General features: G+C 41.6%; 1 protein-coding gene across 1 annotated transcript in view; it reads right to left on the bottom strand.

Moving 5' to 3' along the window:
• Positions 1 to 26730, bottom strand: part of robo2 (roundabout, axon guidance receptor, homolog 2 (Drosophila)) — a 261870-nt gene that overhangs the window by 54768 nt on the left and 180372 nt on the right. Inside the window, exons 3-5 of the mRNA XM_020616827.1 lie at positions 7775 to 7932; positions 7344 to 7464; positions 6677 to 6815 (exon numbers count right to left, since the gene is read on the bottom strand). Of these exons, the coding sequence (XP_020472483.1) occupies positions 6677 to 6815; positions 7344 to 7464; positions 7775 to 7932 (418 nt within the window). The remainder of the gene's footprint in view (positions 1 to 6676; positions 6816 to 7343; positions 7465 to 7774; positions 7933 to 26730) is intronic.

The raw sequence follows: 26730 nt of genomic DNA, 5'->3' as shown, positions 1-26730 counted from the left end.
TTTTTAGATGAATGGATAACTGAACAAGTAACAGGGAAGATTTTAAAGACAGCCTTAGGACAATACGGTATATGCTTTCACCTCAATTCTGCGCTTTCACTTTATAAAAACAACCATGACATCTACAAATATTATTATCACTGACAGAAACACAAACAGTACCGGTCCCCACATCCTGACATGTGCATGACCAAGGCCTGGCAGTGTGGTCAGTACATGTATGCACAAGTTGTACAGCATATTTACTGTTCTTGGTCTCATATTCATCAATCTCTCAAAACAGAACCTCAGGCTGGTGTATGACTTATTAGAGGAAAACATGAGCCCAATCAATCTGTAATCAACTTCCTATGAATCAGCCCAGATAATGATGAGTGTAAAAAAAAAAAAAAGAAAAACTAGGGATGAGGTAGTTGTGGCTGCACACACATGTATACACAGGAAGGGAACAGTAGCTCTTTATTGTGACTGGATTTCAGTAGAGCTCCGTTTTCTATTAGAGTAGAAAGCCTCTCTCCTTTTGAACTAAAGAAGATATACGGTACATACACACACACACACACACTTACAGAGAAAATCAAGTGTACAGTCATCCAACACAAAGCCATACATGTGCAGAGTCATTCATTCAAGCAGCGAGATGTGGAGTGATGGGAATGTAAGCAAATGCCAAGACAAAGCAGCACCTTTGGGGGCTGTCAACTTACTGTTTGCGCTGCATGGAGAAGGGTGAACTGAGATGAAAACTTCACTGGATACATTTTCAAAGCATTACATCTCAAAAACACTCCAGATTATCACAGAAGATTTGCCTTTAAACTGTCTGTCAGGAACATAGTCACCTGTGTTCCATCTTGAGACTTGTGCCAATTTACTCGCATAAAGAGAATCTTATCTTTTGGTTGTGTGGGCAACTGAATGTGTCTACAGTTATCCACAATAAGACTCATTCTGAATGGATCTTATCTGCCTCACAGTGTGTAAATGTCAATGGGACTTGCAGAAGGGTTGTGCTTCAATAAAGAGCTGAAGTGAAACTGGAACTTTGGGGTTGTATTCTGGAAGAAAGAAAATCTCATTCAAAATCCCACTTAGATTTCTACTCTGGCTAATACCTAAAAATCCAGCCTTGCAACACAGCCATTTGCAGTAGTATATTGAGAGTTTCATTACATTTGTTTACACTATAATGATACATGTCTTTAAAACCACATATTATTGATGTTAATGTAATATGTTTGTTTTTACACAGCTTTAATGAACACCATTTCCCAGAAGCCTGAGCCCCTTGCAACTGAAGCATTACCAGCTGATGCAGGTCGACTGGCAGGAGAATTGAACTGAGCTGACTAGCTGATATCTGGAAGCACACATTCACTTTCAGTGAATTTTTATTTATGCGTGTTCTTCTACTATGGGGTGATTGAAGAGCACTGATACATGAGCAATCAACTGGTTCCTAATTAATGCAAATTCATACTTTATAATATTCCTTATTATGAACAACATACTGTTATTATGAAGTTATTAACACAATCAGTGTAAAAAAAAACCTTAAAGATAAACATACAGCTCCTTTTGCCATTCCACTCACCAACCCCCTTACACAGATGCTGACAAATACCAGATGTCTCCGCTTATATATCAAGGGAAGTAATAGAAACAGGAACCAAAGCCGTCTTTTCACTCTGCTGAGTTGCGGAGGTGAGAACTCACTAAACGTGGATGGTCAGCATAACACAGGTGCTCCTGTCACACTAGCTCTAACAGCTCTCCCAAATAGAATGACCCACGCACCTCTATCATACACAGGCACACACATGCACACACCACGAAGGGATTGAATGAAAATTCTTTTCTGCTGAATGTTGCAGGGGCTGTGATGTGGAGGTCAACGGTGACAGAAGGCCAGAATACAGATGGACTGCAAGACCAAAAAGGGCTGTGATAAGGCACAGGAGAGGGCACAAGGGTCCAGAGGAAATGACAAGGGAGAGGGAAACCAAAGCAGGGACAGACATGATGGGCCACACACTGAGCTGGTAGGCAGTGGGAGATAACACACACTGCCCAAGTCTTTTCACTGGGATTCATAAACTATAGCAGGAGTTCTTTCATTTGGAGACACAAAGCTCTCTAGTACTCATCCCCTGGCTCTCTGATGTGGGAGCAGCTATTATATGCTTTCCCCAAGATACTGAAAAGATACTTAATAGATAGATATTAATCTGATACTGTTGTTAATCCATATTAAGACACTTTCACAAATATGAAATTGGATACAATTGAGTGAGTATAACCAAATACAGGGGATGTCAATTTCTGCCACATAGTGGAAGGACATTGTAGATATGGTATCTATTATAATTCTATCAGAAACAAGCTGCAATCCAGCTGCATACTATATATTGGTAAAAAACCTGAGCCCCATTTGTACTGGATTTATTTCTCTACGAAAGGTTGGATGATTTTAATATTACATGGGCCTGGTCAGTGATTTTAATCTTGCCCAGGGCAGATAGATGTGATTTTTTTCTAGCTCTACTTTGGTAATAATTAAAGCTCCAATTACCAACTGCTATTCAGCACACTCATTGGCCCACTTTAATAACTTACGTCCTTTTCTATGAGACACCTTATATTTTACTTTTATTAGCTCAGCACATAGTTTATAGTTCTGTGTAACCGTGGAAGAAGCAACATACAGTCCTATTTGGGAGTGTGGATAATGAGGAAAAAAAAAAGGCATAATGAGAGAAAGAACTCTCATCTTCATAAAATAGGCTGATCTAATTTCAGCTAAAGGTAATTATTCTATCTTCTTTTAACTAATTTCATGGGTAGTGGACTACATGTATTTAAGACCATCACCTCTCAGACTCCAGTTCTCACCTTACTGTGAAGGTATAAAATGAAATTAGAAAAAAAAAAGATAATTTGATAACATTATATTAATAACAATAAAAAATGATAATTTGAAATTGAGATCATTGCCTCTTAAAGAACCAGATCACATAATTTGGCATTGGATAAATTATAGGGCAGAAGGTTTTTCTACCACCCCCTCCAACTGGAACATTAATCCTGTCCGTACTCATGTAAACAACTTAACTGAAACATTTTCTTATTTAGAATAAGATCAAGAATCAATTTAAACATTTCCTTAAAACACAGAGAAATATCTAAATTCCCCATTATAAATAATGTACCTTTAGTAGTAGTGCACGGCTTTTCCCTGACATTTTAATTTACCCATTCTAGCTGTTTACTCTGACATGTCCCACTTTAATGGTTTCACAGGGATATTGTATTAGGGGTGTGACGATACACTTAGCTCACGAGAGGAGACAATACACAACATTGGGTTCACGAGAACAAGACGAGATGATATTTTAATATTATGTTTAAGAAATCTTCAATGAAAAAATATACGACTGAAAAAAATACTTATTATACAGTCATGAGTCAAATACTTTATTTGACTGAAAGTCACAAAATGCAAAGCAGTGCAGGTGCTTTTGAAATGTTTTAACTAATCATCTTGTAATGAATGTCACTTCAGTTCGACTTTCTGAGCATGACTTATCATGTGTAGTAAAAGACAACAATATGCGAGCACTGCAAAAGGTTTTGCCATAGACTCAAGTGACTGGCTTCTCTCCTGCATGATTTCACAAGTCTCTTCGGACCCTAGAACTGTGCACGAGCTAAGAATAAGCTTCTAACTTCTAAGTGAAGCTGTGTGTGGCCATATATGCTATTTTCACCCTCAATGCACTGCACTAGACCAGTGACATCATCTGCCAAAGGCGATGCATTGACCAATCATGTACGGGGGATGATTGTTGGGGGACATGGACACCCATGGGAAGAAGACTTCTCTGCCAAAGGCGATGCATTGACCAATCATGTATGGGGGATGATTGTGGGGGGACATGGACACCCATGGGAAGAAGACTTCTGTTTACCCTGTTAGCATGAGCATTCACTGCTACTGTCAAATCTGGGCCACAGTTAACACACCATAATAACACGCCATGCATTTTCATTAGTGCTGGATGTTAAGCAGTGTTTTTTTATCCATCAGTGTCAAAACACTGGTGGTAGAACTGGTGCTAAGGTAGAGTAGGTTACATTAGTAAGCACGGCTAACCAAAACACAACAGGACCTCATGGGCTGGAAACATGAATGAAGCCACTCACGTTAACTCGTCACTAACGCAGCTCCATGCATTAAAACACAGCAGAGAGTTGCGTTTTTGCCAGAGTACCGATATTGCAAGATGGCTTTTACCGCTACAAAAAATATCATCACATATTAATATTGAGATCTCATCACACCCCTATAATGTATATTGAAAAATATGGAAATGACCTATTTTATTATATTACAGGACCAAAGCCTGTTGACAAGTGCCCTAGGACAGATGAGCCTATCTTCTGATTTTTATTTAGTTTCCTACCAACACCCAGTGAGCAGCACCATTGTCTTTGTCCTCTAATTGAAAACATTCTTGTGCTGTCTTTATCTCCTGTTCTAGCCCACAGAGACTGAAGTCAGTGCCATCCTGGCACGCTCATATGTGTGCGCCAGTGTACGCGTGTGTTTGCCTGGGAGGCTGCTGGAGCCACTGAGCATATTAAAGACCTGTTTACTCAGCTGAGGCTCCATTTGCCTTCTTCCCAATATAAAAGTTGCACACACAAACACCCACAGGAAGACACAGGCATGTGCAACACATGTAAAGGGACCAGCAATGAAAAGTTGAAATAATGCGATGGTAAAGGAGGATTATTCTTACTAAGTTTCCCTCTCTCTCTCCACAGCTTATCATAATAATAAGGACAGTGTAACCTTTTCAGTGAAAGAACAAACAAAAGACCCCTCCCCACTGCAGGAATGATCATGATGCTTTATCTTTAGTTATCTGTTCTTCCTGTGGTGAAGACCTACTAAAACACCTAGAGAGGATCCTAGTGTTTTATTCCTTTGTCCTACAGTAGCACGTTTAAGCACTTACCAGTTATCAAACTGGAAACTGTGTGGGATTTTAAACAATTCATTGCCAGTCAGAGAGAAGCCCTGTTTGATGTGTATTAAGTGGGGATAAGAAGCAGAGAAAGCAGGAACAGATTGTCACTTAACAATATGATGAGTCTTATTTTGGCACACAACAAAGGTAGCAGAAAATATCAGAATTAGAATATTGCAGTCTGCACGCTTCTTTTCTGCTTCAAAGCAAAACTGGAGAATTAAATACAGCAAGGAAAACTAAAGCTGCCATATTGTAATCAGAAACACTGTGATATTTATCATTTTCTGGGCAATTTTTCATGTGCTTAAATATTTTTTGCATTCAAATAAGCTCAAACTTCAAAGGGATGATACAGTTACAGTAGCAAGGACACAGGCACATGACGCACATCCTGCTTCGTTATAAATCTGTTCATTAATGTACAAAATAAACTAATTTCCAGAGCTAACTCCATATCAAAGACATGAGTGAAATACTTTTAAGTGTTTGCTTTGGCACATCACTCATGTCCTCCCTGCCCAGTGAACCAAAACCTTATCAGACACAAACAAGCTGCCCATGCTCAACTCCGCTTTGAGATATGTCTCGTCCACTGAGCGTATGTTTTATGAGGTGATCCAAGCAGTGTGTGACTGGCCTGTTGGCTGGAGGACAGAACGCTGGTCTCTTTGAAGTCCAATCCTGACAATGACACGGCTGCTGACTCTGAGTCCAGTGACTCATGGTGAAGCAACAGGCAGACTCATTTGTCCCAAGAAGAACGGTATCACTATATCATCTGTGGCTTTTTACAGGAAGTCAGTCAATAGTGCTAGCATTCTTCAGTAAATTACAGAGTTTTATCGATTTTCTTACTTCAGCTTCTGTTTTTGCAAGTGATATGTCAGTAAGAGTACACAGTCTGAAAGGGGTTAAATGAGTAGGAAAGGGAGTGATCACGTGTCTTTGAAGTGTCTGTTCCAAGATTTCACATGAACAGCTACACCTGCACACAGACACTTGAGGGTCACGTCAGCCGCTACACTCATGCTGCTACACTCATGCTGCTATACTACTGTCATGTTGTATCTCCTGTCATTCTACCTGTCTTTGTCCCTACCTGTCTGCTTTGCAATGTGCCAGATTTTGTCTGCTCTTTTTAATGTCTGCCTTTCTGCCCACTTACCTGTCACTCACTTTTAATTGTCTAGCTCAGTATCTATTTGTCTTCATGCAGAGTTCGTCTTTGACACGAGACCCTGCTACGGCTGTGGGAGCTGTCTGCTGGGGCGCCCAGGGGTGGATTCATCTTATCCAGAGTGTAATGTGCATTGTGTACAGCTTAATAGGGCTATTTATTGCCTCCTGGCAGCCTAGCCAGGTGAGCTCTGGCAGTATGAGCTATCATTAGTTTGAAACAGTCACTCAGATTGACATCTGTGCCTACACGCCTCCTTTGCATTAAGTGCAGCCTGTCACATCACTAATACACACATACTGGTATGCACAAAGGTACACACACACACACAAAACTGGTTGTTCATATATTACAACACAAAGGGAACAGGAGATATAATCTTATCACTGTCTTAAGACCCTTTACTCCCCTGATATACAGTGTACTCTAGCCTTTTGGATAATATTCTAGTAGATGTGCATACCTCCCACGAGGAACATCAGTGTCATCTTTCCTCCAGCGTACATTCGGTTGGGGGTCTCCTTGTACCTGGCAGCGGAACTCCACTGTTTCCTCTTCCAGGACCACTTGATTGATCGGCCTCCGGAGGAAGGTTGGTCGCTCTACAAGATGGGCACCACAGAAGAGAATTCAAGTATTTCATTATGTCAGTTTGTCACAATACAGCGCTTGTATTATTCCATACAGCGGTCTGTTATTAGAGAATAGTCCCCTCTATTAAAGACATATAGCAATGGCATTAAGGCACTGCCTGAGCTCATAACCGGTTCCTTTTTGGCAAGGCAGAAACTGAGGTCTATTCAGGCAACCTGTTCATTACATTTTGCTCTGCCTTTGTGAAACCTCATGACAGCTTAATGGCTAAATATCAAAAATGATTTACAGTGGATGTGCTCCAGATTGTATGCAACTCAGCGGGCAGAATGAGGAAAAAAGGCTCTGGGACAAAATGTAACTATGAAAACATTTGCCCTGAAATTCTTTGCACTATTGAGCCTGACATACATGGGAGAGGTGTCACAGAAGGAGAATTAGTAATTAAGAAAGCTGAGTAACATGTTTGTATGTCACTCTGCTACATCAGTGAAGAGAAACTGAAGTTTCAGGAAAACAGGAAAAGTAAAGCTTACCAAACACCGTGACTTGTGCTGTCTCACTGTCCCTTTCTCCAACCATGTTGGTGCCCACACAGATGTACATGCCAGCGTCACTTTTTCTTGTGTTAGAGATCATTAATTTTCCTCCACGAATCTAAAAAGAAATGAAAAAATCCTTGTAAACACAGACAACATCATGAGATCTTGAACCTTTCCACAAAACTGAGTTCCAAGTCCCCTTTTTTATTCCATGCATTGAAATCTACCTGTCAAACCATTATGAGTCACAAGTGCAGCAATAAAAGAATGATCCCTCTCTGCCAACACATGAAAACACTGTCAAATGTCTTAATTGGCAGACTACTTTGTATGTGACCAGACAGTTATGAGATCCACAATCGAGGCTGACAGTAGTTTTTTTTCTATTCAGCCCAGTTGTTAAAACAAATGGCAGTGATACTCACGGTGATCCTGTCATCCTTGTCATCAATTCGCACTTTGTCCTTCTTCCAGTAGATGGTGGGTTCAGGATGGCCTCTGGGAGGAACACACTCAAGGATGGCTGGCTCTCCTGCTGCCACCACTACATCTGTTGGGTTTTGTCTGAAGTCATCTCGCAGCACTGAAGGAAAAACACAGGAAAATGTTCATTTGTGTCACAGTTTTTAAAGTTAATTTTAAATGCCTCAATTTTTAAGTTTGCCATTTTTATGTCTCCTTGAATATCTCCTTATGTATATACAGCGCATGGCTTTTTAAATGGGATGTGTAGCTTCATGTGACTAGGCAAGCAGACGTGAAAGCTAATTGGAGGTAATGTCGGTCCCTGTGGAGTTAGCAGAACAAACACACACAGAATGCCTTGAAGCCTGGTGTCATTTACATGTGAGAGCTCACAGGGGTGCGGCACTGCTTCACTTAGCTTCACTTAGCATGTACACATACACACAAGCAGGTATACTGTACATGCTAACGCACAAAAAACAGTTGGTTGTCTGATGAGCAACTTCTGCCTCGCATGTAATCACCCCCAGGCAGGCCTTTAATCACAGAGATAGCCTTACACTGGCTCGTTGTCAAACAAGAAGAGCTGCTGTCACACAAACACAAAGATGAGCACACAAATGTAAATGTGGACATACAAACAATCACAAACAGCTAACTGTAAGAAAGAAGCTGGGTATTCTACTCGCAGCATACAGCTTCCATACCAATGAATGAACATAAAAAAATATCCATTATGTTCAAAAGCAGGTTTAAAGTTACAGACTGGGAATCACTCTGGCCCTCCTGCTGTGGGTACTCAGACAGATCTTTCTCCATTTGATGTACAATAAATTGAATCCATGAAGTAGCTCTTCAGGAATTTGAGCTTCAGCAGTGTCCATCAGTGAAGGACACATGATTCCTCTGATGGATAAAAGGACTGAGCTTGTTGGAGGATGTTTGAAGATGCTTGAGGACAGATAAATTAAGGGCACCACCACAGGACCTTATGTAAATTCTACATGGCACAGAGGACAATGACAGGGAGAGCCGAGATTACAAGAGGGGATAACTGGTTCATGCGCTTCAGGCTTCTCTCATCTCTTCATTCACTCTTCTTACCCTCACTACAGAAAGCCACACAACCATTGTCTTCTTATTTATTTATTTAAACCAAGGGGAAGCAGGGTGGAGGAGGAGAGAAAGCTTTCAACCCAATTATCCTGGGGATGCACAGGGATACAGAGTGGGACTTTTGTGTGACATGAATTCAAATGAAACCGTTACACAAGGGCAATAGGAGAGAATACAGAAGAGGTGGAAGTTGTGGCTTTCTCTCTCCTGTGCAGTGCTGCCTTCAAATCTAAAGAGCCAAGATAATTAGCCATCTCCAGAGTGGCAGACATTCTGGCCATGGTGGGCAAAACAGACACCATCACTTGGTTCTCTGTGCATTACAAAAACAAGTTCTACTGTTTAAAATCATAGCCTGGTTTGGACCATACACTGCCTGTTGTTTTCAAAATCACACAGGGTTTAATTACTATTTTTCCATTCACTGCTGATAGCACTCATGGGATTTTGTCAGAATCAATTTCCTTAGAAACAGAACAGTGAAAAAAGAACCACACGTTAGGTGCATCATTAGGGTGCTTTGCCACACTGTCTAATCTAATCTAATACTACACAGTATGTCACAGTGAATGCATCCTTAACTTGCAATCTAAAGAAATACACAAAAAATGGGGTGGGTGGTGGGGGGCAGCCGCACGTGCCAGCAAATAATAAAACATAATATACCCACGCTTGTAGAAGACAGGATAAACACTGCAACGCAAACAGCTACAAGCAAACAAAGAGGTGATACAACACTGGTGAAAGGATTATGCCGTGTTTGTTGGTTTAAGCTTGCTATTACCAAGACAACACTCTAAACATGTACATTTACTAAGTAAATGAGAGAAAAGGTCATTCAAATACACCTAAGTACACTATCTAACCCTAACTACAAGGCTAGAGTCATCAAGGTCAACCCCCATACAGTTAAAGCCCACAGCACACAGTCCAAACATTTATCACTTCAGTGTAATGTTTGTCTTGCTTCATTACAGTATGAGCATGCATCTTTTCCAAGGTTGCCTGTGGGCACCTCCATGGGCTGAACTACACTAGGTCAGGGATCATAAAGCAAGTGAATGCTTTTATATAAGAATCACAACAAGACTGGTTTCATAGTTCATTTGTGTAAGGTGCAGATGTATCATTTAGTGATCCTGTGTATTAGGTGTCAGAAAGTGAAACCTGGCTGCAGCTCTGAGGCCCTGTAGGCATTCAGGCCTGAATCAGAAGACAGATGTAAGGTAATTGCCTTTCTATCCTCCTGAAACTTTCAGCTCTTCTTCCCCTGAAAACATCTCACCTCCTGCGGAGTTCCAGTAGATCTTGCTTCCTTCCTTATTAATATTTATATATTTTTACATTTACACCCCTCTGTTGGCAAGCACTGTCTGTCAGTTCAGCTGCAGGCTAAACAGAACCCATATCTGAAAAATATTAATCTGCCTTTGTCTCTTCTGTTTTATTTATTTATTTCCCACATATGAGAGGGGTGGGCTGATTTGAAAGGAGGAGTACCAGGCAGGGGGCAAAGCAAGGAAAATTTGCAGCTCTTTCAGCTGGCATCGTTTCAGCACCTCATACTTAAAGGGGGGTGGTGGTGATGGTGGTGGGGGTGTCAGGTTGCAACTTGAGCTGTGAAACAGCCAAAGGGTTGAGAGACAAGGTCTTTGCCAAAATAAAAACACAAAGGAGACACCCACACAGTTATTTAGACTTAAACCAGACCATTCTACATTGGTAGGGGAGGCCTGTGCCAGCATTAGGGAGGTCTATGTGTGCAAGTGCGTTCTTATCTAAGATAAACTCAGCACACAAAGACACAGATACATGACAGCACAAACACACAGCATCATAGCAAAGAGGTGGCAGGGCAAGGACAGGATGAGGAGAGATATTTTGTACAGTGAACCCTCTTCTTCTACCCAAGACATTACTCACTGGAGGGTGACACTGCTTGTCGGTAAGATTAGTGGGGAGCCATGGCTGAGGCGTCCAGCCTGCATACTGAGATAAGTGCTGACAAACACTTTCACCTACAGGAGCGTACCTAGCTTTGGTTCACAGAGGTTGCACTCACTGATGCAACACTACAGCCCGATGTCTAAAACCTAATTCTTCCCCTCCGTTTAGACATCACAATGACAGCCATTCACCAAACACTCTAAAACCTACACACAAACTGTGAAACTATTCTTAGAAGCTGCAGGGCTTGGTATCTTTTTGTAATACTACAAATGTGAATGTGTACATTTGTTTGGTTGTTATTACTCTTCTCTCCCTATTTACTGCAGAAAAAGACCTTCCATGCTTTCATAGACATTCTCCTGGGTCAAGAGCTAAAAAACACAGAGAGAAATTACAGCAGCTAGAAGCCCGGGGCCATACCCCAGCACCCAGACTCACCACCTTCTACCCACACTCTGATTAGAAAATAAACCATGCACACACAAACTGGGGGAGCTATAGAGAGGTAGCTCCAAGCTATAATATCATTTCATTCAAGTGCTTTTTGTACTTCATCCGGCAAAGTGCTATTACAATACTGCCATTTTCAATTCCACCCTTAGAGAAGTGAGACAATATATATGTCACTTGACAAAACATTCGAAACCTACTATATGTGCTGTCAGTGAGGTTTTGTATTACTGTTGATGCTGAAGGCAGGAGAAGGATAATGGTACACTATATAATGCTACACTGTGAAAGGAGATGTGCTCCATTTGTCTGGATGCAAGGTTTTTCTCCAGCTCTGACACGATCATTCACCCTCCCACTGGCCAGAGCTGACCTCTGACCCCCATCCAGATGCAAAAATTACCCCTTCAACAAGCAGGCAAGCAGCAGGTTCATATATTCCCTGTGCAGGGGTTTGCAGGTCAGACCAGAGAAACAGCTGCAAAAATATGTCTGTCTGGTTGTGCCCAAGGCCGTATCTCCTCTGAGAACTGACTAGAGATGCTCATCATTAGCACAACTCATCACCATCTCTCTTTGTCTGCCTATTCATTCCTGGAACTATCAGGGGTCATTCTCTGCCTTTTAATTCCGTCCTCTCAGTTCATCACTTTTTCCTCCAATTCCATAGCGTTGGCCCATGCATTACATCTTGCCCCCCTTACTCACTTTACTGGCTTGTCAGTGCTCTCTCTGCACTGACTACAAATGAGGTTCTGCAGATGAAGCCATATACATGCACATCCTATCATTCTCCATAGACCATGGCCAAACCTGATATGATCTCCACCACCACTCTCCCTATCTGCAAATCCTGAGCTAAGGGATTGTAAATAACACTGTCACTTTCACAGATAAGATGCAGGAAATATGGAAAAGAGTGAAGGTAAAGAGAATCATATGGTTGGCAGTGATACCATAGTGATGGGAAATCAGCTGGTGATATCATATGAAATGTGCATCTTTAATAGAGCCTTGGAGAGAATAAAAGAGACAGAGCATGGAGTGAAAATGCTGAGAGAAAAGGGACAAGACATACCACAACACAACAGGGAATGATGAGAGGATGCCTGATCAAGGTCAAACTGAGGAGGTGGCGAGGAGTACAAAGGTGCTGAATAAATGGGGCTGACTGTAAAGGAATGGATTGCATTCCATCAAACTCATACCACATACTATGCTTCTCAGATTGCATAGATAAAACAGCCAAAACAAACATCCTCATTTAAACAGCAGCTCATTTTTCAACCAGCACCTCTAATTTGGCCTAACAAGCCCCTGGGCAGTACAGTAATGACAGAAAGACACAGTGCAGGTGATTCTGGTGGCCAGTCCCAGAAAAATATGTGGTGCTTCATCCACCCATTCATTATCTATACTGCTTATCCTGAAGAGGGTCGCAGGGGGGCTGGAGCCGATCCCAGCTGACACTGGGCAAGAGGCAGGGTCCACCCTGGACAGTTCACCAGTCTATCACAGAACATGCAAACTCTGCACAGGAAGACAACGGGTCGGTCAGGGCTCAAACCCGGAACCTTCTTGCTGTGAGGTGACAGTACTAATCACTGCTCCATCATGCCACTCAATGTGTGGTGCTGAATGTGAGAAACAATAAACTCTTAATTAACCTTTTTCCTTTAGACCCTTCAATAATACCAAAACACACACACACACAATTCGATTTTGTGTAATCCATGCTTTATGGTAATGTATAGCTCATTAAAATGTTAGTTAAAAACTCATTAAAATTCACTTGAAGTAGTAATGGCTTCATTACAGTAATATGCTGAAAAGCAAAGAAAAAGACAAGTAAGGACAAGGAGAAGAAAGAGAGCAGAGAATGACAGCTTTCTAATCACTTAATTGTGTCTAAAATGGAATACATTTGCATAATAAATAGCAATGTGCTGTATCCTCCTTTACATCTTTTCCCATTTTTATAGCATAGCATAATTAACAAACGCTATAATTAAAGATGCATTTTGCCCCAAAATGATTTTGGTGGCCACTCCAGTTTCCATTCTGTTGTCATGTCTATGGTCATGAATGTGTTTAGGGGGCTTGGCAGATGCTGAAACTGAAGCTGGCTGATACTGATGAACAATGTACCCATGGGTCTTTGTGCCTGCTCCGATAAGGCATGATGCTGTGCTGATTCTTGTGCTCAGTCCAGAATGGACACTTTACAGCCGGAAGGGGGAGTACTGTAAGGCGTGAAGGAAAGGGAAGCAGGGGAGGGCGTGGGGAGGTTGACGATGAGAGCGGGATTGATTTTCTGCCAATTCCAGCACAGAGACAGCACAGACAGAGGTAGTGAGGCATCGCAAGGGAGCAGGTGGATCTGCTTCCTGCATCAGGAAAAGGAAGAGGTTGGAGGAAGCAAAGTGAGAAGGAGAGAAAAGGAAGGAGCACACTCAGGCAAGCAGGCAAATGTCTCCCGCTAATGTCTTCTCTCTGAGAAATGTGTCTCCGATTGCATCAGTCCAATTTTAATATGACATATATACGTATAAAGAATGGAAAGAACTGTCCTTTTATGATTAACAGGGTATCAATGCCATGCAAGAAAGTGACTGATACTGAAAGCTGAATCACATGCTGTATCTTTGAACATTTGGAAAATAAAACTGTCTTTAACAGCTTAAAAAGTTGTATTGATTCTTATCAAGAATTAAACAAGTTGGCCATGGTTTCCTTTTTGCATGGAATGTATACATAGCTCACATCTGGTGAGCCTCAGCAAACACATCACTTTGAGTTAGCACTGTATAACACATCGGAAGTGGGCTAAAAGCATGGGTCTCTCATCAACTCTGAGTTTTTGGATATAAGTTACTGAACTCTAATACAGGCCTCAACCTAAAATATGTAATGTCGGGGAGAACACAGAAAATTCAATACATGCTGAGTGAACTTTTCCCTCAGGTGTAAAATATTAATTTCCTATACATAGAGCACAAAATACCAACCTGCCATCTTGGTTTCCTCCTACACCACATCAAACAATGTTGTAGCATCTAATTATTCTTTCATCCTCACCATCTCTCCCTCTCACCTGCTGCGTTGCAGATAACATGTACCCCCCTTCCACGCACACACAGTTTTCACATGTAGCACAAGTACAGCTGAGACACACTGTCAACCCAGAGCACTAAGAGCACTAACTCCAAGTACGAACAGTGTTAGAAGACACTAGGGTGACCAGTTAATCCGAAAAACACTACGAATTGCTGTTCAAGCAGTTGTTTGTGTCTTCAGCATATAACTCTGGCTTAACGACATTGTGGTGGTGACCTTCCACTGGGAAAGATAATCTGCTGGATGCCTCTGAACTGTGTCCAGGCTGGGAGAACGTGGCTGGAAAGTGCACACACACACACACACACACACAGATGCTGAGTTGCTTATCCGGTGTGGCATACTCTGATGAAAATGAAACCCCTGCAGCCACCGTGCAAATCGTCCTATAATATTTAATAGCTTACCGCTTTTTTCTTTACACCACCCTATTTGCTGCAGCTAACTTCTGCTTCTATTTTATTGTTTTGGTCTATAATTGGATTGGCAGTAATGGTGAGCAGAGAGCTGTTAGGACCTTGTAAAAGGTGTCACTCTGCAATGGCAGCCCTGTTTTAATTAAGCTCTCAGCTGGAGCTGAGCAGCTTTTATCTAACTTGGTCTGATGAGCCCCGATAGCAAGTGCACTCTACATCGTACTGCAGGAGAAGCAGGAGGAGGAGAAGAGGTGTTTACAGTAGCTGCAGATAGCCCAGTTTACTGTACTCAGCTGTCCTCCCTTGACACCAATCTGTATAGCTAGACCAAGAAGAAACTGGCACACATCATCAAAATGCAGTGTGTTTGTGGTGTGCACCATTAGTGTGTTTTCCCATTGTGACAGAACCCCACCCTTCAGTAGTGTGCAATCATGTGTGTATTGGTGCAGATGCATAGCCAGCCCCACAACATGGTGGCACCAAATGAGCACAAACAAGAATCGAAATGTACACAAAAGCAGAGCAATCTCACTCATTGCTGCTGAAAACCTTTGAAGTGATCCCGCTTCACTATCTGGATGCTTGTGCATATGTGTGTGATGAAGTACCATTAGTTGTAGAATTATTAAAAATGTGCTCATCACAGTCCTTCTTTGCCTGCTCCCCCTCTTCATTTCCCCTAATGGCTTCCTCAGATCATATTTCCTTCAATCAATACTGCCTAAAATAAGAATCCCACACCTAAGGTCATTTGGTTCCCTTATGTAGATTGCAAACAACACTGTTTCATACTACAAATCACTGGTGACTCTGGATCAGAACCTTACGAAGCAATTTGACCCAGTTCTGATATCCATTAAATGAAAAAGTGTGGCCATATTCTAGGTGTGTGTCTTTGGTAGGTGGGTGATACAGTCAGATTTGTGAGCAGAAGAAAGGTGAGGTCTGTCAGTGTGGCAGACAGAGAACAGGCATCAGATGGTGGGTATTAAATCACATTCAGCCAAGAAGCAGAGGCATTTAAAGAGATTTATTGATCACTTTATAGATCTTAAATCTTGAGCAAGGGCAAAAATTTATCTGGATGACCTTTACAACTGCCTCACCCATGGAAAGGGATTTTTTTTTTCTGTCTGCTTGTCCCAGGGTGTATATGTGTGAGCTGTTTATGATTGAGGGGGAAGAAGCAACTCACCATTTAGTCAGAATGTGCCTTTGAAAATGTGCATCTATATAACCAGCACTGCTAACACCCTGAAATTGTGGTATATACAACATGTGCGTCTGCTGAAGCATAATTGAAAGCTGCACATAATATCTAAATACTTGGAATAAATCATTGCGGTGCTGCTGCCTACTCAGCAAATCACTGCTACATTAGGCTCATATACAGTTAGGCACCACACACTCATACACACACAAACGACAATTTCAAGTGTCTGTGCTACAGTCTGTCAGTCTGTATAGACCACAGTTAATCTGCACATGGCAGAGCAACACACCAACGACACTAATGACACACTGATCACTCTATACTGCACTGAGTTACACTCATATGCCATCAATTACATTGCTGAGATAAAAAAAGACACAATAAACCCACACATCCACACATAGATTATTTACTGTATAGCTGATTCTCATGTTTGTAAATTTCCATGCAGTGTGAAAGACTTCAGGGTGTGTGCTGAGGTGCTTTGACATTAACTAGCTTAGCAGAGCATTTCAATGATTTACTGAAACTCCAGCTTCTCTGCTTTTCTCTGTGAGAGCGCTACATCTTGAGAGGAACCCCATGGCAGTCCGGTTGCTTATTTCACAATCAATCCAATTCATTATAATTGCATTACAGAGCAGAAATTGTGTTAGTTCCATCTGTAATCATTTTATTGCCTCGCTGGAGCTGGATATACCTGTACACCAGGCTTATGTAACCTGTGTGCTAATAGCGGACTTTCATTCATTTCAGAGCAAGGAGTAAAACCCAAGATACTCACTCAGATAATCTGGCCTGCTAGAACTAGCAGTTTGCATGTAATAACCTTGCTGTGTGTGTCTTGGTGTGTGTGTGTGACAATCCATGCTCATATTATCATGCAAATGGAAACAATCTGAAACACACCACTGGCCGCCATCACTCAGGATCAGTGCAGAGCACCGTGTCTAAACCATTCCTCTTCTGCCCCTCAGCCCTTCATTAAAAATAAAAAAATAAACTCTCCTTTCTTTCTTCCTGGTTTATCCCACCTTCTCTCTGGCACCACATAAAAAAAGGCAGTACTATTTCATATTGTTCTGCAATTACAAACCTGCCCAATAGATCTCTGTAAGTTGGATGTGTGATGCAAAGAAACAAAGTTAATGAGGCAACTTCTAATCTGAAGCTATTTGGAGCTCTGTCAACAGTACTGACTGCACTGCAGATGGGATAAGATATCATTGGAGGGCACCGATGACCTACATAGCAAGGACAAGACAGTGGCTCAACAGCAGCACAGCACCGTGATCCCACAGCTCTCCAGGGCACAGATTCTGCTGCAAAAACACAAAAAAGTCAGACATTGCATGTGTGTGTGTACATGACAGAGCATTTCCATACACACAGCATCCTTTATCTTAACAGTCCCCAGCGTTTATATCACCCAGTAGGTGAATCTAGTCCATGACTATATACCACTATTACCATAAGCTGCTGTGTAACACACAATCAATACTGAATTCACCTGGCAGTTAGCTAATAAATCAATGATCTGGAACTACTGACTCAGAACAGCCTAGATAGAAGGTGGAAAGGTGGTGGAGTGGGTACAGCTGTGGTCCTCCACGTGCCTGCTGGGAATGATGATCATGAGTGTTTGATATTGAAGCTTTGTGTGTGTGTGTGTGTGTGTGTGTGTGTGTCTAGGAAAAGTGAAAAGATAAGTGCATCTTAACAAGAAAGATCATTAAGGGCATCACAAAACACTTCCTGATAATAGGCCACAAGGCTTTATTACTTAACAGTGAATTTATTTATTTTTATTTTATTTTTGTAAATCAGTATGTGTAAAATTTTATTTTACAGGTGCAAATGTTTTTAAAGAGTTTCTAATTAATATTTCATTAGTCCTAATAATTTATAAGAAGTAATGTTTTTCTTAAACAGCAAACTGAAACACACAATTTGTGTGTTTTCGGGTAATTAACTCTAATTGGCTGCAAGGACAGCATTCCAAAACTGAAATTATCTACAGGCAAATGTTCAATTTAACATATATGGACAATTGAGTTTCAAACAAACATTTATTAGGTGTAAACGGAGCTTTTCTTTCAAATGACTGTTTTCCCTATAATTAGTATCTCGTTACATTACAAACCACCTCCTAAAACAAAAATTGGGAAATTGCAGATGATTAAGCTCTTACTAAAATATCTCTGAATCATATAGATTATCTGAAATGCGGCTGTAACTACTACAATGAAAATGAAAAACACTACTGCGTTCATGATACGGACCATTTACAGCGATGCAGACATTGAACCAACCTAAAATCTGTTCATTTTTGAAGACAATTCCATCTAATACTTGGATCAAAGGTGACTATACTTGCCATTTAAGATAAAAGCCATATTTTTTTCTTTGATTAATTCCAGGTCCTTGAAAGGTCACTGTGATACAATGACATTTGAAATTGGCATGTCTAACCCCAGAAAGCAGGACACTGGGGAGCCATTAGGAGGGACTTCTGTAGTTTAGTGTAGCTTGAGACGCCACTTCAACTGTTTTTCTGGTTTCTGCTGGAATTCCTGATTGCACACGGTCAGTACACTCAAATATGTTGGGCTGGTGGACACATGTATCTATAATACAACTCAAGTATATACTGATGCTGCAAGCCCCCCATATGTCTGAATGCAGAAACAACCAGATGCACTGTCCCCTGGGTAATGAAAGAGCACAGTGAGAGTGTGGTTGCTGTAAAACCCAATTAGTGTGTGTAGTTAGATCAGTTTTCTCAGTTAGAGCTACACATACAGATAAGAGCTTCTACTGTCTGGTGGTCTGCCCCCTGCTGGATACAGACAGCCAAACATGTACATGTGGAGAATTAAGGATTACAGGGGGGATAAATTACTGTGTTCATGTATTCTTTGTTAATGTGTTCTCTAGAGGAGGCTTGGTCAAGTCAAATGAGCATAAATTCACTGAGTCTGTTTTGCCAAAGGCAAATTCATAACACTATACATAAAAACAGTGGCAAAACGTTCCCTACTAATTGATGACCTACGATAAGAATCATGTTGTGTGTGTGCATCTTTCAGCATACATAAACATGGATGCAGATTTCTGACACCACAAGAAATTTACCTCTGTTTCAAATGCAAGTAATTAAAGTCAGACTTTGGCTCTTTTTTCCGTTTCTGCTCCGCATGTTGCAGAGCTGGGTTTCTTGCTTTCAAATGACTGTAGCTGAAGACAGAAGGGGTGGCTGACAGCGTCATGGCACCAGCCTTATCCCTGTCTTCAAACACCTCCATCTCCCACAGCCACATAAAAGAGCAGAACAGAGTGGTGGCAATCGCAGCAGCCTTGCTGTGCAAGCCTGCTGCCCTCAAAAGAGCTACTTCTGTTTGTATGTGCCGCATCAGTCTGGGCCCTTTGAATGCACAGATCACTGTCGAGATGCTGAGGCTCTCACCAAACATACTGTACAGCTGGAAATAGTGCAAAAATACAGAGTATTCTGCATTCTGGGGGACACAGACAAAGGCTGTGTGCATGTGTCTCTAAGTCTTTGAAAGACTGTGACACTAATTTAGACAATTTGATTAGTATTGATTAGGAAATCATTTTCAATTTGCATTAGCATTATTGAATATCAAATGTCATTTTAGTGACTGTTTTCCTAATATTTTTGACTTCACTGTTTCTGGAGATGACCCTGCTCAATAGGAGTCAACAATTAAGTAGCAATCCAGTCAAGAGACAGAGGAAGAGACAGAAGGGGAGAGAGAGAAAGAGAGAGTGAAGTGTTTTTCACTATCTTTCATTATTCAGCCTCAAGCCATGAATAACTGAATAACTGAATCCATGATAGCGGGGAGGGAGGGCTGTATTTTCATACAACATGTCTGAATCTAGGGAAGCACAACAAGCCACAAAAAAAGCTTCCTCCTCCTCCTCCAAAAGAGGTCTTTAAATGAAGGGCTAGGAGCTCCGTTCATGCATGACTGCTCCCTCTGCATCCATTTCAAGCACGGGCCGCTGCAACCCCCCACCCTTTGACTGGATACAAAAAAAATAACAATAAGGATGTTTAAAATGTCTACTTCTAAGATGTGTCTTATATTAATGAACTATTGAAGATGATTTGGCCAATGGGAGAGCGATTGTTATTACAGCTAATAAGAAAGGGGCCAAAATGCTGCTCTACAGCTCTAGTCCAGCCGGTGAGGAGCCACCCACGCATAATGCTTCTTCTCCTTGGACTGCTCCTGAATTAAATATGATGGCAGGAGTGAAGAAGGTGGAGAAATGGGAGGGGAAACGAAGGGGAGAGATAAGAGGAGATGGGGGCAAAAAGCCTCTGTTTAAATAACAGAAAGGTAACATGTGAGCACTCTACTGAGGAAAGGGACCCCTGACCTCACTGTGCCACAGTGACAACCAGCACTTAGCATTCTCCACAGGAGTCTGAACTCACCAGGTAATTGTTGTGTTTTACATCAACAAGACCCTGCAGGATTGTGCTACTGACAAACATCCTAAATCAAATAACGCATGTGTATTTGCTTTGTCACATCATAGTGGCAAACACCCCTTCCCAGCTAAGAACCTGTCATTAACACAAATAATTCATGACCACTCTTCCCTACAGCACTCAGATAATTAAAGTCGATCAACTCATTTGAGGAAAAAATAGCAGTTTAAAATGGCCTTTTTCAATTCATCTGCTGATTATCATAATCACTTCATGGCTGACAATACTTTGTAAATGTGTGTGCTATTAATGTCAGCAATTATGGGGGCAAAATGCAAATGAGCTGCCAGTGTGGACACATCCATCAATCTGAGCAGATGAAGCACAAACAGACCCAATCTTACGACTGCAACTGTAGAGTGACCCCTCCTGTTCACTTCATCATTATCCTCTATGAGTTTTGACCAAGCAATTGAGGAGGAAAACTCTGCTTGCATTTTTACTGTACACACTGAAAATGGGTCTTTGAGCAATTTATAGAGGTAATTTTACTGTGAAAATGGATTCATTCTAAGTTCACAGTGAATGCCTTCTTGAAACGTAATGGCTGCTCTCCTCTAGACCCCTCCAGCCTCTGCCTCTTGACTGTGCCTCAAGCTGTAGATCACTCTCCCACGAGCCCTCACTTCACTGTCAGGCCAGCAAATTCTACCTTCATTAATAGCAGCCACTCATGTCTGACTTAAATTAACTTACAGGTTATCAATTAGCTCGGGCAAGGCCGGGCATAGTGTACTCAAGGGGAAAGGCATCCTGGATAGATGCTGGGCAGTGGAGACAGACACTACAGCTTTAGTGTCATTACACCTTCTTTTTTGCTTTAATCTTTTCTGCCTCATTACTTCCTTGTTATCTAAAATTATTCACCTACTTGATTACAGAAGTTTCTTTTTTTACTCTTTCCATTAGGGTAGCTTACCTTAAATCATTTTAAAAAAGAGTCAAGCAATTAGCAGCTGATGTGACAAATGTTAGACAGCTGCTGGTCCATATACAGAAGAAGTATAGAGGACAGAATGTCCACACGCTGCTTGGCTCTTCTCATGAACAAAGGTGTTTATTTTACCACAGAACAGGTCCAGAATGTTCATTTGTATGCGTGTCACTGCCCAATCACGCTTTCATACACAAATAACCCTTTCACCTTAAAATACTAAATGATTTTCTACATAAGCCTAACATTTTTTCTTTCTGATTATTCATGCATCATCCATCTTTCCATCTACTCCTTTTCATTGATGAGTTAATTTCCCTCCCATTGCCTGTTGTCTGAGTGACCCTGACGACCCATGAGAATCTCCTAACAGGCTCCTCTTGCCTGTCAGGATTGATCGGTCCACAGCACCCTGTCAGGGCCGATCAATACATCATTCCTTTAGTAACGAGGCCCTGCTCGCTTGCCGCCTCTTCCTTCCCTGCATCACTTTACTTCCATTTTATTATTATTTCTCGCAGCAGATCGATACAGGCAAACAGGCCAACTGTAAACCACACCACAATTAGAGCAGCACCTAATCTTCTTGTTGATTCCATTTCCATCACTAGCCCGCGAATAACACAAATGATAATAAAAACTAATGGGATTTTGTGGAATTAAATCACTTAAACAGTGAAGAGAGCCTGGCCGCAGTTTTGAACCAATAAAGATCCTGACAGTCAATATTTTCTACACATATGCTCTCCAAGCTAGAAGAGCAGCTTCTTCTCAATGTGATTTGGGCTGACAACTGTCAACAGGTAAAGATAAGTAATTCACAACATTAACAACAAACAATGCAGTGAAATAAATGTGTAACAGTATTTCTCAGAAAACCAGAACAAAACACAGAATACAGTGTACACTTATACTGTATAGTCCACACGTAGACAATACACATTCAAATATGCAGTCCACACAGACGGAGTGATGACACACTTGGGTGAACACAGCTGAAATTTTAGATCTATTTTCATCCCATTAAATGGATTTCTGCTGAATAAAATTACATTTCTAATATTGAGCACAGAAAATGACATGCTTTGTGGTGAGATTATTTAATAATGACCTCTAGTCTTAATTAGGCAAATTTTATTAGGTGAATCACTAATGGCATACTTAATGTTGAGAAGTCAGCATTTTTAAACCAAGAACTACAGTGGCATCTTATGTATTTGTCTCTCTCTCTCTCTACAAGAAGGAGCTTTCAAAATGGAGGTTGAAGGTGTCACTGACTACAAGGTAACTGATTTCTGCAGTGTCATTGCTTTAGTAGCTGGTTTACAGAGAGACAAAATAGACAGAGTTAATTTGATCATTGAATTATAGATTTACATGCTCTGTCGCTTGGCCTGTGTTTGAGGGCAAGTCTGTCTGAGAGCAGTGCTGGTGGTGCGAGAAAAGCTGTCGGCTCGGTGCAGGTGGTGTGCATGGGAAGCAGTGTGGAACCGCAGCCGTAATTAGCAAATCGAGCTCCCAGCTCCCTGTGAAGTCCACCCTTTGAAGGAGGGGGCTCTGACTGATCAGTGGCACCTCTGATGTATGTTTGTGAATCTTTCAAGGGAGTGAGAGCTGCTAACAAGGCCTCATCCATTACCATTTGAGATGTAATTAGCGTTGTTGGAGGAATGGAGCAGAGCCAAGCAAGAGTGGCTCAATCTGGGCTCTGTGCACCTCAATGTCCCACAGGGCGGCAACAGCAGGAGGATGAAGTGAGTGAGCAGAAATAGATTCCCTGGAGAGACAGGGCCTCAGCAGCTCTGACACGGAGGCCAAACAGACACACAGCCACCATCCTGGAGTACAGGGGTGCAACAAGGCAGGCAGCACCAGGCTCTTTGTTGGAGAAGAAAGAGCCTTCAAAACAAACAGATGCACATTTCTTGGCCCCACTTTGCTTGTTGTTGTGATTAGTGGTCAAAGTTTCTGACAATGATATCACAAAAATTATTTTTTTTTACAATAAATAAGTTATATCTAAAGTTAGTATGGCCCATCATACAGTATGTATGACTTGCTTCTAGAGCAGTAAAGGACCTCCATCACCTCCATCATGCCATTCACAGCAGTAATCCACTATAGCCTCCTCCACTGTTCATGACCTTCTATGTGTGTGTGCTGTGCCAACATGGGAGGGTCTGAAATGACAGATTAGTGAGGACTTAAGTGGCAGCAAATCTGTGCCTCTCGGGTCACAGTGGGGTCAGGTCAGGTGTGACTCTTGCTTTTTTATCTGTTTCAGTCAACCTTTAAAACTCCTTAGGGTTCAGTTTCCTGTTTTCACTGAACAGCCACAGTGATTTAGTGGAAGTTAATGAGCCATTAGTCTTCAAACATAGCAACAACACATTACAAACCGGAGATACCAGCTACACACAACTCTTTGTCCTAAACAAAAAGCTGACATGACTAATACTCAACGTCAGCTGATAAGAAATTAAAGAGACAAAAACAAAAATCCGGCACAGAGCAGTCACCTCTCTGTACTATACAGTGCTGGTGTAAGTGGACTGGGAAACAGCAGAGACAGTAATCTGTGTCAGGCCAAGACATTTCCCTCTCTTCCTCCCTCTCCCCACTAAGATTGTTGAAGTAGGGTGTTAGGCAGAGCTGCTTGCATCAGTATGCAGCATGGAGACAGTGAATCAATGGAGCCTGGAGGGCTTTCCACTCTCTCTCTGTCACAACCCCACTATTAATGAGCAGGAACCAGGGCCTGTCCACTCCACTTGCAGCCACACGCTAAATTACCAGCAAAACACAGCATTTATGGGCTCCCGCAAATTAAAGTGGCTAAATCTACAAGGACACCCAGACCTTGTATAAACAAGAGGTTCACAAGGTAGGCTGAGAATAGAGCCTGAGAAATCCAATAACTGTACAAATTAACAAAGAAAAAGATATAGCACATAAGGAAAAGTGGCTTCCCCCAGTTCTCAGTGGGCACACAATATCTGGTCTGGTGTGAATGTTAGGATTAATGGTAGACTCATATAATTGCCAGGCCAAGCACCTGACTGGGGACTTGTTCTTGTCCGAACATACTGTACAAACACAGTCAAAAACAAACAAAACAACATACGTTTAAAAAGAGAAATGGTGAGATAGAGTAATAATGTAACAAACCATATAAATGAGAGGCATGGTAAAATAATACATAGGTAAACAAACAGTAAAGCTGAAGAGGAAAGGCTTTTAAACATTTAAGCGCGAGATGCTGCAGGATGACCTGTAATGGGAGAGGGGGGAAGTGGAGGAGTGGTAAAAGCCTGATAAAATAAGAGACTGTAATCCCACTCCACTTAGCCATCAGACAAAGAGATGCTTTAGGAGTACATGAGCAATATCATCATAAAGTCACAACATCTGCCACTGTTTCCAAGCTCCCTGCCTGCTTCTGTGCACACTGAAAGGAGTGACTAAAAAAACTAAGAAAGACTATTTACAAACATAACTGTTTATTATGTAGGTTTGAAAGAGGAAAAGGAATAAAAAAAGTGAGCTGTATATTACTGTAGATATAAACATATTAGTCTATAACACAAAGGGTCATGGGGAATGCCAACACTGAGAGAAACAGTATATACTGTATAAGGATAAATTCAATTTACAATAATTACCTAACTTTATGATCACAAGCTTATGAAAAGATGCATAATCACATCTCTAATTATTATTTTCCTAATGCACATTCCCTTTTCTTGTTTGCACATTCTTTTTTTTTTTTTTGTTCTCCCAGCCTTATCTTGTCTCCTTGTTGTTTTACGGAAGAACGTTATACATACACACTGAGAGCCACTGTACCAGAGTCAAATTCCTCATGTGTCCAATACACCTGGTCAATAAAGCTGATTCTGAGAATCTAAGGCTGTAGAAAAATGACATGTTATTGGCAAATAAAGGTGTTTATTCAAACCTTTCTCCTCATTGTAAAACCCTTTTTGGGATTCTGTTTACTTACATAATGTACAGTACTTAAGGAGTGGATGAGTTGACCCCTGACTCAAGAATACGATTCAAATCTCACTCTAAAGATCATTACATCTGGATCACAGTGTTATTGTCCTCACTGTGTTGGGCAATCAAATGGATTGACTAACTGGAATTCGAGCAGCTACGTCCTGAGTTTGTGCCAAAAAAGGGGTTTGGATAAAATGAAGAGCCACTGCCTGCCTAATTTAAAGTGTGCATGTCTTTTAATATGTGGTCCTATACTGTGGCTTTGCTGTATCCTTTTGAAGGAGAGTATGACTGTTTGTAAATCATTGTGCTTTTGACAGTGTGTCAGTGTGTGTCAAACATTAAATGCTTCAAAACGGGCCTCCACAATGTGCCTTGGGACCAGACTGCTCACCCTCCTTCCATCTCAGCAGTGACAATCCACCGCTGTGGGAGGGACAGCCTAATTTCCCTGCCGGCTGACATCCATTCACCTTGAGTGATGAGGGAGCAAGCCCTCATTCACATATGCATACATATGTATAGCTGTGTGGCCAGAAATACAGAACACATGCACACAAAGAAAATGTTACTAAAACAGTAAACTGAAAGCAAGGTTGGCTGTGTTGACAGGCCCATTAACTGGCCTCTGCCTGCCACTGCAGTCTTGTTTCCCAACCTCCAATTCTGAGGAAAGATACAGGCCTGAAACACCCAGTATGCTCCAGTGCACCATAGCTCCTTCCAAAGCCGTTGTTATCCAGTGTTCTGCTAACACCCCATTCCCCCTTTTCATTATCATTCTGAAAACAAAACTACTTCAGTGTAATAGGCTGCCACTCTCCCCACCATCGGGTGCTTCTCAAGGTAAGGGTTGATGAGAATATGCATGGACCTCTCATTGAAAGTTAAAGGAGGTGAGTGAGACATGATCAGAGATGGGGTGCCCTCTGGGGCTAGAGAGGCCTCCACTGTGATAGTCTCTGATGAAGACAAATGGACAGGACCAACATGGCCTCCCTGTGGCGGGGAATCGTCTGCAGACAAAAAAGGGGGTAGTGGTGGATGGCTGGTTGGATGATGGACGTACAACCTAATTGGTGACCTGCAGGGTTAGAGGTGGGGTGGGGAGGCCTCTGCACTGACAGAGTGTGAGCGTCAGTCTGTCCTGAGCAGGGGTCAGGGATCAAACGATTTGCAGGGAAAGA

This window comes from Monopterus albus, unplaced genomic scaffold, assembly GCF_001952655.1.
Source record: "Monopterus albus unplaced genomic scaffold, M_albus_1.0 scaffold180.1, whole genome shotgun sequence".
NCBI lineage: Eukaryota > Metazoa > Chordata > Actinopteri > Synbranchiformes > Synbranchidae > Monopterus > Monopterus albus.
This window is presented reverse-complemented; position numbering and strand designations above follow the sequence as displayed.